This window comes from Stegostoma tigrinum, chromosome 37 (assembly GCF_030684315.1).
Source record: "Stegostoma tigrinum isolate sSteTig4 chromosome 37, sSteTig4.hap1, whole genome shotgun sequence".
Classification (NCBI taxonomy): Eukaryota; Metazoa; Chordata; class Chondrichthyes; order Orectolobiformes; family Stegostomatidae; genus Stegostoma; species Stegostoma tigrinum.
Genome location: NC_081390.1, coordinates 10,315,807 through 10,330,076, shown reverse-complemented (window position 1 = coordinate 10,330,076; position 14,270 = coordinate 10,315,807). Strand labels below are relative to the sequence as shown.

The 14,270-nt window shown below is 45.1% G+C and overlaps 1 protein-coding gene across 1 annotated transcript in view; it reads right to left on the bottom strand.

The window, feature by feature from the left end:
- wdfy4 (WDFY family member 4) overlaps positions 1–14,270 on the bottom strand; it is a 277,951-nt gene that overhangs the window by 64,638 nt on the left and 199,043 nt on the right. Inside the window, exon 51 of the mRNA XM_048563720.2 lies at positions 9,976–10,085. Within this exon, the coding sequence (XP_048419677.1) occupies positions 9,976–10,085 (110 nt within the window). The remainder of the gene's footprint in view (positions 1–9,975; positions 10,086–14,270) is intronic.

Sequence of the window (14,270 nt, the reverse complement as noted above, 5' to 3'; positions counted from 1 at the left end):
CCCAATGCTACTGTTAAGATGTGAATATCAAATTCCATTCTAATCTATTGCTAATACTCTTCCAGGTCTTTTCTCTGTTTGCTGCTGATGGTAGATTGTAACTTTCCCATTCGCTTTTTATTATATTGGAGCCTCTCTCTAACACCTCCGGGCCATTTATATTAAATTTTACCAGCTACATTCAGCTCCTCCTAAGCCAAGTTTTATTACATTTTATTGTCTCCCTGCAGTTCCTCCAGGCAGTCTTTGCTTTTTCCTATTTCTCTTTAATTTTCCATGCCCACTGTTCAGCAAGGCCTGGAAAGCTCACTCTACAATGATTTTACAAGCTTCTTAGGCTTATAGCTGTCTCATTGGAAGGAACATATTGCCAACTTAAAATCCCACGTTGTACATTGCTCCTCTTTGGATTATAGCTTTTTATTCCATGCCATTTAGCATCGTTGATAAAAAGAAAATATATAGTGAGGCTTCCCCAAGCAGAGGGGGTCAAGGGCCCAGCTGGGATTCCAAGCTAACGCTTTTGGGGTTGCAAGCTCATGGGCAGGAAAGGATTGCTCCCATTCTACAGGTTCCCACACTCTCTCACACCCATTCAGAATCCGCTCCCCCCACCCATTCTACAGGCCACCACGCCCTCTCACACCCCTTCACAATTCCCTCTCCCCACCCATTCTACCGGTCACCACGCCCTCTCACACCCCTTCACAATTCCCTCCCCCCCACCCATTTGAAAGGTCCCCACGCCCTCTCACACCCCTTCACTATCCCCTCCCCCCACCCATTTGAAAGATCCCCACGCCCTCTCACACCCATTCACAATTCCCTACCCCCACCCATTCTACAGGTCCCCATGCCCTCTCACACCTCTTCACAATCCCCTACCCCCTCCCGCCTCCCATTCTACAGGTCCCCACGCACTATCACACCCCTTCACAATCCCCTACTCCTCCCATTTTACAGGTCCCCCACGCCCTCTCACACGCCTTCACAATCCCCTCCCCCCTCCCATTTTACAGGTCCCCCACGCCCTCTCACACCCCTTCACAATCCCTTACCCCCTCCCATTCTACAGTTCCCCGCGCTCTCTCACACCCCTTCACATCCCCTCTCTGCACCCATTCTACAGGCCCCCATGCTCTCTCACACCCCTTCACAATCCCCTCTCCCCTCCCATTCTACAAGTCCCCACGCTCTCTCACACCCCTTCACAATCCCCTCTCCCCTCCCATTCTACAGGTCCCCACGCTCTCTCACACCCCTTCACAATCCCCTCTCCCCTCGCATTCTACAGGTCCCCACGCCCTCTCACACCCCTTCATAATCCCCTCCCCTCTCCCATTCTACAGGTCCCCACGCCTCCTCACACCCCTTCACAATTCCCTCCCCCCCACCCATTTGAAAGGTCCCCACGCCCTCTCACGCCCCTTCACAATCCCCTCCCCTCCAATTCTACACGTCCCCATACTCTCTCACACCCCTTCGCAATCCCCTCCCCTCTTGTCTTTTCCCCCCTCCCCTCACCCCCCCCCCCCCCATTCTACAGGTCCCCATGCTCAGTCACACCCTTTCACAATCCCTTCCCCGCCATTCTACAGGTCCCCACACACATTCAAAATGACTTCCCCTCCCAATCAACAGGTCCCTACACACTCTCACACCCCTTCAAAATGACTTCCCCTCCCATTCTACAGGTCCCCACACAATCTCACAACCCTTCAAAATGACCTCCCCTCCCAGCTCTCTGATGAAGGGTCTAGGCCCGAAATGTCGACTTTTGTGCTCCTGGGATGCTGCTTGGCCTGCTGTGTTCATCCAGCTTCACACTTTGTCATCCCCTCCCAATATACAGGTCCCCACGCTCTCTTACACCCCTTTGCAATGACCTCCCCTCCCATTCTACAGGTCCCCACACAATCTCACACCCATTCACAATCCCCTCCTCCCCCCCGACATTCTACAGGTCCCCATGCTCTCTCACACCCCTTCACAATCCCCTCCCATTCTACACGTCCCCACACACTCTCACACCCCTTCACAATGACCTCCCCTACCATTCTACAGGTCCACCTCTCCTGCCCCACTCGCACAGCTCCTGTTTGAGGGGTCACAGCAATCCTCAACCTAGGGGTGAGGTCACAGGTGGATCATGTTTGGGGGGCACTGTTTAAACGAAAATAAGTTACCAATCCTACAGACCCTTTGTCTTCTGGTTTGCAGTTTGGTTATAATAAATACCAAAAGGAGACAATACATTTGCCATCATGTTATTCCTAGTTAGGGCATAGTAATTTAAACGCCATCATGTTTTATTCCCAACTGGAACTATTTCACAGAATCTCTACAGCTTGGAAGCAGGCCCTTTGGCCCATTATGTCTGCACCATCCATCCAGAGAGCATCCCATCCAGACTCACAAACTACCCTATCCCTGTACCCCTGCATTCCCTACGGCTAACCTACCTAGCGTGCACACTATGGACAATTTTGCATGGCAAATCCCCCCCTAACCTGCCCATCTTTGGACTGTGGGAGGAAACTCAAGCACCTGGTGGAAACCCACAGACATGGGGAGGATGTACAGGCAGCTTCCTGAGGGGGGAATCGAACCTGGGTCCCTGGCACTGTGAGGCAGGGGTGCTAACCACTGAGCCACTGTGGCATGAAAGATACTTTCTCAGACATTTTTGGGGATGCAATTTTACAGAGGGGGCACAGACAAAATTTGGAAACATTTCCAAATGAAATATTTTCAATCCTTTAGAACTAGAGTCACGCTGAAACGTGCCATTTCAGATTGTGACTGCTCTGTCTGTTACACTAGAACCTAGGAAGGCAAAAATCTTAGTGCTCAACATAACTTCAGTGACAAGGGACCAACTGATGAATGCTGTCTGCAAATTCCAGGCACAATGGCTAAACCTGGAACTTGTGGAACTCATCCGAATTTGGATACAAAATGCAGACACCACACTGATAAGGAATTAAAGATGCCATCCCGGGCCTTGTAACACTTTCTGGAGACTTGCTGAAGCGAGCTCTCTTCCTGATCTGCAGTTGTAAACCAGGACGGGTGACTACCCATGTCATGAGGTAGCTTTGTGTCCCTGGTCTTCCTCTACAATCAAACAGCCTGCTGCTCTCCTTAGTTACAGTGCCAGCTATGCTTCGATGCACATCTCTAATTATTCAATGAGCACAGAAAATAATGGCATGGAAGCTCAGAAAATGCAAGCGAAATTTAACTGAGGGGTTCTTCCTCCTTGCTGTTACGCGCACCTTGGTGTAGCTGTTGCGTCCCAATAATCCAACACATTCAGGCACAGGACGATGAAACAATTAGATTGCAGAGCTTCCAATGTGCTCAGACCTTAGAATTTTCCATAGAGGTGGAAATCAGCAGCAGTAGGAGCTGAGGAATCGTCGCTCTCCACTCCCCTCCACCTCAGAATCCTCAGATCGCTCATGCTTAGGCACTTTACTCAGCTCTCTCTATTTGATCTCTCATTGTTAGTGTGCCAGTCTATTTTCTATCTCCTAGTTTATCTGCGTGTGTTCCTTTCTCTCTTTTCAGTCTCGTTTATTTGTCTTTCCTCTGCCTTGTTCCCTCACATTCCCAACCCTTTTCTCATGTTCTCAATTCACTTTATTTTTCAGAAACAGGGACAGAGGAAAACAAGATCTAAGTGATCCATTCTCCGGCGACGTAAAGACTGAACATCTGCCTTGTGCCCCATCTAGTGGGCAAGATGAGGATTAACATGCACGTGGGGGAAAAAATACGCCCAATTCAGACAGGTGGACTCTCTGGCAAAGTAAATACAGATCCTGAGTCAAGGTTCAGCATTGAAGACAAGGGGTCTTTCATTTAAAGAGCCAAATGATTTCAAATTGAACACTTTAGCCTTAAATAAAAATGGAGGATATTTTAAGAGCATAGTGATACCTGATGATAACTCCAAGACTTGACACAATTTCTGACATTTATCCAAACTAACTTTTCAATGCAGATACATCTGCTCCATGATGAATTGATATGCAGCTGACACCAACACTGCACTAGAGATTTGAAATCTAATCATGAAGTGTCAGCAAAGCTGATAGCATGAATTGGCAACCCACACATACACGGTGTGATTAATGGTTTTAATAGCTGGATTTTTTTTAACATCTGTGGATACTTCTTTTTAAGAAGAGATATTTTTATTAAAGTTTAATAATCGCATACCAACCCCATACAAACAATAATGTAAGTTCTCTGAACTTAATACTGTGACAGTGCCTCAGAAGTGCTGCAGGACAATGGAGTTTAATCAATTATGTGCAAACACCAAAAGGGGGATGAGAATGAATAATAAACACAGCTAAAACACATTTATGCCTTTGGTTCATATTTCTAGGCAAAGAAGAACAATTGCTAATACGTAGGAATACTGCACAGAAAAAGTCATGGGAATAAACTTTTTAAAAAAACACTTAAAAATGAAGTTGTATCAGAGATAGCAGGATCTGCAGATGCTGGAGAATCTGAGATAACAAGGTGTGGAGCTGGATGGACACAGCAGGCCCAGCAGCTTCAATGAAGTTGCTTCTCTTTTCTTCCCACAGTTCATTCTCACTTTGCCCTCACATTGTCCAAGAGGTTGGCTTTTGCTGCATTTTGTTTCCACAGGCAGTCCTCCAGCCTGGTGTCAGAGTGACGGCTCTTCTTACGAAAGCCAAACCTGGAGTCACTGTTGGATAATTGACTGTGGGGTGCATCAAAGCTGAGCCCAATTCTACCTTCAATCGAAGCCCAGACACGCGCAGATTTAAAATGGGATATTTTCTTTTATGAGCTGAGGCGAGGAATTTCAAATCTGGGGAGGTATGTTGCTCTGTACACAACCATAAATTATAGGAGCAGAATTGGGCCATTCAGCCCATTGAGTCTGTTTCACCATTCGATCATGCTGATATGTTTCTCAATCCCATTGTCCTGCTTTCTCCCTGGTATACTTGATCCCCGTCCTAATCAAGAACCTATCGACGACTTGGCCTCCTCAGGCCTCTGCAGCAACAAGTTCCACAGATTCACCACCCTCGGGCTGGAGAAATTCCTCCTCATCTCAGTTCCAAAGGATCATCCCTTCACTCTGTGGTTTTCCCCCAGGTCATAGCCTTTCCTACTAGTGGAGACATCATCTCCACGTCCACTCTATCGGCTCCTCAGTATTCTGTAAATTTTAATTAGATCCTCACATCCTTCTAAACTCCACTGAGTACAGACCCAGAGCCCTCAAACACTCCTCGTATGACAAGCCCTTCAGCCCTGGGATCATTTTTGTTAAACCTCCTCTGGACCACCTCCAAGGCTAGAACATCCTTGCACAGATACGGAGCCTAAAACTGATCACAATATTCTAATTGTATCAGTGATAACGGGAACTGCAGATGCTGGAGAATCCAAGATAATGTGAGGCTGGATGAACACAGCAGGCCAAGCAGCATCTCAGGAGCACAAAAGCTGACGTTTCAGGCCTAGGCCCTTCATCAGAGAGGGGGATGGGGAGAGGGTTCTGGAATAAATAGGGAGAGAGGGGGAGGCAGACCGAAGATGGAGAGAAAAGAAGATAGGTGGAGAGGAGAGTATAGGTGGGGAGGTAGGGAGGGGATAGGTCAGTCCAGGGAAGGTGGACAGGTCAAGGAGGTCAACCTCATCCCACCTCCTTGACGTGTCCGTCTTCCCTGGACTGACCTATCCCCTCCCCACCTCCCCACCTATACTCTCCTCTCCACCTACCTTCTTTTCTCTCCATCTTCGGTCCGCCTCCCCCTCTCTCCCTATTTATTCCAGAACCCTCACCCCATCCCCCTCTCTGATGAAGGGTCTAGGCCTGAAACGTCAGAATTTGTGCTCCTGAGATGCTGCTGGGCCTGCTGTGTTCATCCAGCTTCACACTTTATTATCACAATATTCTAAATGTGGTTTGACCAGAGCCTTATACAGCCTCAGCAGTACATCCCTGCCCCAGAATTCTGCCCTCATTAGGCAGGTCAGTTCTGCTCAAAGCATAACAGGAAAGATGTGGCTGTACAGAGGAAATTTACAAGTTTGCTGCCAGAATAAGAGAATCATAGAAATGACGGGAAAGACTTGGCTTAACTTCTTTGAAACAATGGAAATGGAGGGGACTCCCAATGGAAGTGCATTAAATGATGAGGGGACTCCACAGAGACTGAATAGGAAGGGCCTATGAGTTTGAAAGGTCCCCAGGCACTAGGCACAGACTGAGGCATACCAGGGGAGAGTTTTCACCCGTAGGCTGGAATCTGGAAATCACTGCCTGAAATGGAGGTCATGTTAGAAGGTCCCACAAAATCTTAAACATTTTAAACTTTTTTTCACAGGAGTATAGGAGGTTGAGGGGTGGCCTAAAAGAAGTTTATAAAATCATGAGGGCTATAGATAAGGTGAATGGCAGGCATCGTTTTCCTCGGGTGGGGGATTTCAAGACCAGGGGCGATATTTTTAAGGTGAGAGGAGAAAGATTTAAAAAGCACGAGGGGCAAATTCGTTTTTACACAGAGAGAGTGGTTCATGTGTGGAATGCATTTCCTGAGGAAGTGGTGGATGTGGGTACATTTAAGTAAATGAATAAGAAATGTTTGGCGGTATATGGGCCTAGTACAGGCAGGTAGGATTAGTTTAGTTTGGGATTATGGTCGGCATGGACTGGTTGGACCAAAGGGTCTGTTTCTGTGCTGTTTCTATGTTATTTGGATATTCACCCGGACTGCTGTCACCTACAGGGAAAAATCTGGAAAGTGGGATTAAACTGGATGGCTCCAAATCAAACAATGGGCTGAATGGCCTCCTTCCATCCTGAAGAGTGTGATGATTCTAAGCATGGGGCACTCACGGTGCTTAACCAATCATTGTCAAGCAGCTTCCGAGATATGTCAGAGGTCAGTCAAAGTGCATTAGCTCAAGGGTAGCCCAGGGAGCAGGGCATGGGAACATCTCTGTCTGTGCAGCGCCTGCCCTCTGTTTTGATTTAAAGATCATGTTCTGAAGCAGAGCGACTGGCTTCCCATCTGGAAGCACGCAATGATTGATACATTTCATTAATGCAACTTTTGGTTGAGGTAGTGACAGCAGTCTCTTGGGAGAGACAATAATATCTGATAAAAGCATTACTGATATCAAATAAAGAAAAGAAATATACATGCAAAATGTTGTTAGTTCAACAAATTGGGTTACAGATATTACTTGAATAAAAAATAGGATCTGCAGTGGCCTAATGCTTTATGTATCAGCTAATCTCTTTACAGTGAGATTTGGTTTGCAGCCATCAAATATGCATCACATTTCTCTAATAAAATCGACAACAATTTATTATTTTTACATTCTATTGTCTTAGGTCAGAAAACTTCAAATTTTTCTAATCGCTTTACTTTTCTTTGCACTTTACATATCGTTAACTGTTTTAAAAACTTTTCACAAAATATTGAAGTTTCTGATTATTACATTAGGAGAGGTGTCAGATGTAGGCACGATGCTATGCAGAAGTGAGGAATAATTGACTTTGATTCAAGTGTGCTTTTCAGGCTGAGGAGAAACAGATCCCCTTAGCCAGTTAAGAAAAATAAAGTAAACTTTCTGACCATGAGAGCTAAAACCAAATAAAGGCCTTCCATATATAGTTATTTGACGACTTATAATTCACTCTAAGTCAGATCTGTATGACTAAGCTGGATGATTTCGAGATAGCAATCGCATTCGGGAGTTTGAAGGCCTAACATTCAACACCAACCTTGAAGAGTTCAGCATGTTATCTTGGCTGACAAGACAGCACAATGCTCAGGAACACAGGAACAAGCCACTCCTGCTCTGTCATTCACTAAGATCACACCTGAGGGCATTATGATGGCTCAGTGGTTAGTGCCTTGGGTTCCATTCCATGATTTGTTCCAGTCACCTGCCTTTCTTACACTTGCTACTGCAGCCAAGCAAAGATCTATCAATCTCCGCCTCGAGAACTCCCAGTTGAGCCATCATCTCCAGCCTTTTGTGGTAGAGAACTCCGGTTTTACACAGTCCTTTGTATAGTATTTTTTAAAACCATCTCCCTTCAAATTGGCCTAACTTCAAGCCGTGTAGAGATGGTGATACAGTGGAAATATCACTGGGCTAAGTAATCAAGAGTCCCAGGCCAACGTGCTGGGGATACAGGTGAGAATCCCACTGTGGTAGCTGCTGGAATTTAAAACTATGAGTGAAATAATTAATGAAAATATCTGGAACTGAGAACTAACCTTGATAATGGAGAGTGTGAAACGATCAGTAATCATCGCTAAAAACTCATCTGGTTTTTTAACCATCCTACAGGGAGGGAAATCTTTCAGCCTTATCTGGTCTGACCCGACGTGATTCCAGATCCACAGCTCTGGCATTGACTCGGAAACGGCCTGGCAAATCCTTCGGTTCCAGGGCAATTACAGATGGGCAACATGTTCTGGCCTTGCCAGCAATGCCCACGTTGAGCAGGATATAAAACTAAACCTGTTTCCTTTCATTCAATCATGAGATTTGGCATCACTGGTCGGGCCAGCACTAACTGTTCATCCTTTCAAATAACAGTTTTAACAACATGATCATATCACACACTGACTCAATAAACTCAAGGAGAAACAAAGTCAAGGATTAGGGAACCTGTCCTCATGATTTAACCCTTTAGGCTCTCTTATCACCCGATAGGGTCGATTGAGGGATTGGTACATGTTGGACATGCTGTTGTTCAGGTCATTCGACTGAGGTTACACACATGAGGGATGGCTATTTCAGAAATAGGGGTTTCTGAGATAACACCACAAGCTATAGAAATCAGGAACCTCCTTGTTTATATTTCAACATCCCACCAGTTAACTTAGTCATCAGGTACTGTCTGCCTTGATCCTCTAACCAACAGTCTCAGAGAAGGCCCTGAGAAAGTCAACACATTGCGTACTGCGCAGAACAGGTTTAGTACATTAATGTGCACTTTTGATTTTTGCCGCAATCACCTCTCAGAGAGTGACAGGGATTTTATTGTGAATCGTTTGTTTGACATAAATATCACTTTCCACTTTTACCTGTCCAAAGGGCTACCACCCACTTGGCCAGAAACCACCCTCTTTATTTTCAACGATCCCAGCTCTTTTGTTTAGTTACTTTAATAAACCCACCACCAATCAGGACAACCAATTAATCAAATTACAAACACCTTAAAGTTCAGACAGTGAGTTACAGATCAATGCACACCCCAGGCTGGAGGTATGTTTCATCTGCCTGTTCAGATAGGATGGCACCGTGGCTCTGTAGTCAGCACTGCGGCCTCTCAGCGCTAGGGAACCGGGTTTGATTCCAGCCTCAGCTGTATTGAGTTTGCACATTTTCCCCCCTATATCTGTGTGGGTCCCCTCCAGGTGCACTGGTTTCCTCCCACAAGGATGTGCAGGTTAGGTGCAATGGCATAATAAAATTACCCATTGTGTCCAGGGAAGTGCAGGGTTTGGGTAGAGTGTCAGGCCTGGGTAGGATGCTCTTTGGAGGGTCGGTGATGGGCTGAATGGCCTACTTCCACACTGTAGGGATTCTGCAATACGACACAATGTCTGAGACAGGTTGGATTTGAACTGTACCTTCCGACCCAGAGGTAGCAACATAGCACTGCACCACAAGAGACCTACCCAAGAACTCAGGTCTTTTTTCAAATATATTCCCAGGATGTGGAATCACTGGCTAGGCCAGCCCCTGCTGTTCATCCCTTATTTCCCTGATTGGAGTGGCTTGTAGGGTGCCATAAAGGGTCAGTAAGAAGTCCTGTGAGTCTGGAGTCACATGGAGGCCAGACCAGGTAGGGTGGCAGCTTCCTTCCCAAGCAGACAGTGTTGAACTCGATGAAGCCTTAAAGAGACCTGTGTTTCCAAAACTAACAAAACATTGATAGTGTACCTGGAGTGAGCAGAAGGTCTCGGTAAAGGGCTCCATTCGCACAAGATATGAAGCAACAATTATTGCCGAAGAGTAGTGAGTGCAGTAGTGACAACGTGCAGTTAAGTCCCCTGGAAGAAATCAAACAATTTCACTTGGTCAGAAAGATATGGCTAAAGAAAATAAAACTCTACAAACAGAATTGGACCTCTTTGTGGATAGGGTTTGGCTTTGGGAATAGGATACAGGAATGGCACAGCATAGTTCCATGCACCTATTCTATCTTTCAACTTGAACTCTACCTCCCTGCTTTACCTACACTGTTCATAAAACTCATTTATTTATTCATTCTGCACTTTGCTGGTTAAACCTGCATTTATTGCCCATCCCTGATTACTTTCCAAAATGTGCTGGCCAGCTGCCACATTGAACTGCTGCAGTCCTTGTGATGAAGGTGCATCACTGATACAGCTAGGGAGGGAGTGCCAGGGTTTTGATTCAATGACGCAGAAGCAACAGCAACATGGTTCCCAGTCGAGATGCTGTGGGGCTTGGAGGGGAGCTTGCAGGTCAGGATCATACAGCCACTTAGCCTGCACATCCCTGGAAACCACGAGCAATTTAGCATGGCCAATCCACCTAGCCTGCATGTCTTTGGACTGTGACAGGAAACCAGAGCACCCGGAGGAAACCCACACAGACATGGGGAGAATGCGCAAACTCTGCACAGTCATCCAAAAGTAGAATCTAATCCGGGTTCCTGGTGCTGAGAGACTGTAGTAACCACTAAGACACTTGTTATCCTTGAACTTCTGGATGGGTTTGGAAGGTGCTAACTAAGGATGGCTTCGAGAGTTGGAAATATAAACTTGGAAGTGACATCTCTGCCAAGATGTTGTGGACATGAGCTCAACTGAAATATCAAGACTGAGGTTAGGAGGTAAGCCTGAGCAATGAGCACAAACATGAACTCTTCTTCCATCTCCACAGATCTACTGACAAAACATTCATACTGCATCTGGAGTGAGCAGAAAGTCTGGATAAACAGACAGGATACAATGCAACAACTATTGCTGAATTTCTAGCACTTCCTGTTTTATTTCATATTTGCAACATCTGCAGAGTTTCGCTTTTGTATTTGTCAATATAATGTTACTGGGAAAGAGTATCAAACGGCACGGAGCTGAGGTGGACAAACGGGCTGAAACAGAGCTCAATCAGGAGCTCTACCTTCTTGGAATGCTGAGCAGATGGGACAGGAGAGAATGAAGCTTGTGTCACTTTCCTTTCATTGCCACGCGTATTTTACAGTGAAATAAACTGTAAAGTATAGTGATAACAAAGTGTGGAGCTGGATGAACACAGCAGGCCAAGCAACATCTCAGGAGCACAAAAGCTGCAGTGGGGGCATCTCAAAACCAGCCCAGTTCTTCCCCTCCACCCACTGCATCCCAAAGCCAGACCAGCCTGTCTCTGCTTCCCTAACCTGTTCTTCCTCTCACCCATCCCTTCCCCCCACCTCCATTTTCTACCTACCACCTCATCCCGCCTCCTTCACCTGTCCACCTTCCCTGGACTGACCAATCCTCTCCCTACCTCCCCACCTATACTCTCCTCTCTACATATCTTGTTTTCTCTCCATCTTCGGTCCGCCTCCCCCACTCTCCCTATTTATTCCAGTTCCCTCTCCCCATCCCCCTTTTCTGATGAAGGGTCTAGGCCTGAAACATCAGCTTTTGTGCTCCTGAGACGCTGCTTGGCCTGCTGTGTTCATCCAGCTCCACACTTTGTTATCTCGGATTCTCCAGCATCTGCAATTCCCATCATCACTGTAAAATATAGTGAAAAGCTTTTCCACTGTCGCCATGATCAAGCACCATTTTGAATAGCTTTAAGAATAAGGGAGAAAAAAAATCCAAAAGATATAGCGTAACAAGAGTCCGTCAGTCCTGAGCCAGCTCATCATCAACAATGACAGTGTCGCTATCACCACTCCACAGCCTCGCTGTTGTCTACACTGGACCATCCAACTTGAAGTCTCCATTCTTCAGGGGTCATCTTTCACTGCTCAGCTAATTCTCCCCCTGCCACCATTTGCATCAGATCCACCAACAACAGAGGACAACAAAATCACTGGGCCAGTATGCTTAGGAATTTCGGTATTTACTGGATTGTGGAATTGCACTGGAATGCCTAACCCAGAGTGTGAAAAATACTGTCAATATAAATATTTACCTGAAACACACAATGACAAAACATTATAAAGCAGGACGGCAATCCCTATTACTTATCCATTTTCTACCTTTTTGCTGCAAAGAGTACTGCACTAGCATGATGCCAATGATGGTGGATTGAAATTATTTGTTCAAAGCATTTCTGGGCAACTGGTGCTTCCAAACAGCAGATTTGTAGAATGAAGAGGTTACTGTAATAACAAGACTGAGAATAACTCGCTATATCTGGTTGAGAAGAGGACCTATACAACTTGGATAAGATGACAGGAATCGCCGACTAAGGAAATAGGCTACAGGAAAAGTGAAGTGGAATCTCTGATGGGAAATTGAGCAGCATGGTGAGTAGGTGGATTAGTCAACCCAAAATTCAATAAACTGCAGGAATACACCAAGATTAACATGTTTAGCCAAGACAAAATACAAGTCACCATTATTCCATCTGAACATCTCGTACTCCAATCTCAAGTATTAACGTATTTTGACAATCATTCAGTACATATCTGGGAGTCTTGTTGGTGCTCAGTGTTGACCAAGTTAACAGAGAAATAGATCACAGCAGAAATAAAGAGTTTAGAGAATAAATTTCCAGCACAGTCTTCACTAATACCTAGATTATAGATAGCAAGTGAAAAAAAAAACACAACTGCAAACTCATCCAGAATTTCAGTGAGAGTATTATAACACTTTTTTTCCCTCTCTAATTTAATTTGTTGGAACATTGAACGCCTAGGGAAGATATGTGGGAATAAATTCAAACCAATTAAATTTGTTTCATCAAGTTGTAAGGTTATTATTCTCGATATGCCCTTAATGTTGCTATATTCTCTTTTCCTTCATTTGCAACATTCACAATATATGGAAAAATTAAAAAATGGGGTTATGAAAAGCAGGTGAAATGAGCCATGTTAGGTTGCATAAAATAGATTTGCTTACAAAGTCTTCCACAATCTAAGTCATGTCTGTGCACGTTACTCCAGTGGGTCACACACTTGGCCTAGGGTCCCCTAGACTGTTTGACCGACTGCCAGAGACTCAAGCAAAAAACAAATCCAGTGAGGCGCCTTTCGTGACGTTCTGAGTGATCAATGCGCTGTCGGAGGTGTCTTATTTTGAATAGGATGAACATATCTCAAGTGGATGCACAAAGATCCCACAGCAGTGTTTCAAAGATGAGCAAGGCAGGTGTCTTGGATACATTAATCCTTTAACCAACATCATCGGAACAGATTGCCACATTTCTGTTTGACAGGTTTTGCGAGATGCATATTGATGGTCATGTTTTCTGTATTGCAACAATGGTTTCATACTCTTCAGATTCCAGATATTTAGATACAGGGAACATAAAAGTTCACAGTACTCTAGGTCTGACTAGTGCCCTGTATATTTTTGCAAAGCATCCCTCTTTCAGTTGTGTTCCCTGTTATTTGCTGAACATACTAGAGCATTGATTTCCCATCAGGACCAGACATTACAGATGAATGGCTTACAATAAGGACCAAGGATAGGGAAGGGATGATGGGCAGTTGTACGGAATGGGGATGCCTCCTGTTTATTACACAACTCAGAGGAAGTCTCATGCCTTTTACTTCCATCATATTCTGGTTCAAAAGGACAGGCTTCATAAGAGCTTTCATGCTTCCCTTTATTTTCTGTTCTCAGCTACTCTCATGGACACTGGATCTCACATCAAACTTTGTCTCTCCAATTTATCTTATTGTCTTCTAATAATATATAACCAGACAAATATTCTTGCTCCTCTCACTCTTCCCTGACTGTTCTTCAGTTTGAGCTGTCCGCATGCAATAGCTCCCTTTTCTGGTCTGAAGTGTTAGCCCAACTTTGATGTTTGACCTGTTTGGTCCATTCTATTTAATACGTCATTTGGTTTTACAGAACTTGAGCATTGCTGAAAAAAAAATTGTTGAAGCTTGTTGCGTTGCAGTCAGTAGGACAATTTGGAAAACAAAATTACCAATACAATTTCCAACCAATGGGAAGCGAGGAAAATCTCTCCGCTGGTTGGAATGATACCTGACACAAAGGAAGCTGATTGTGATTGTTTCAGGTCAGCTCGATGACATC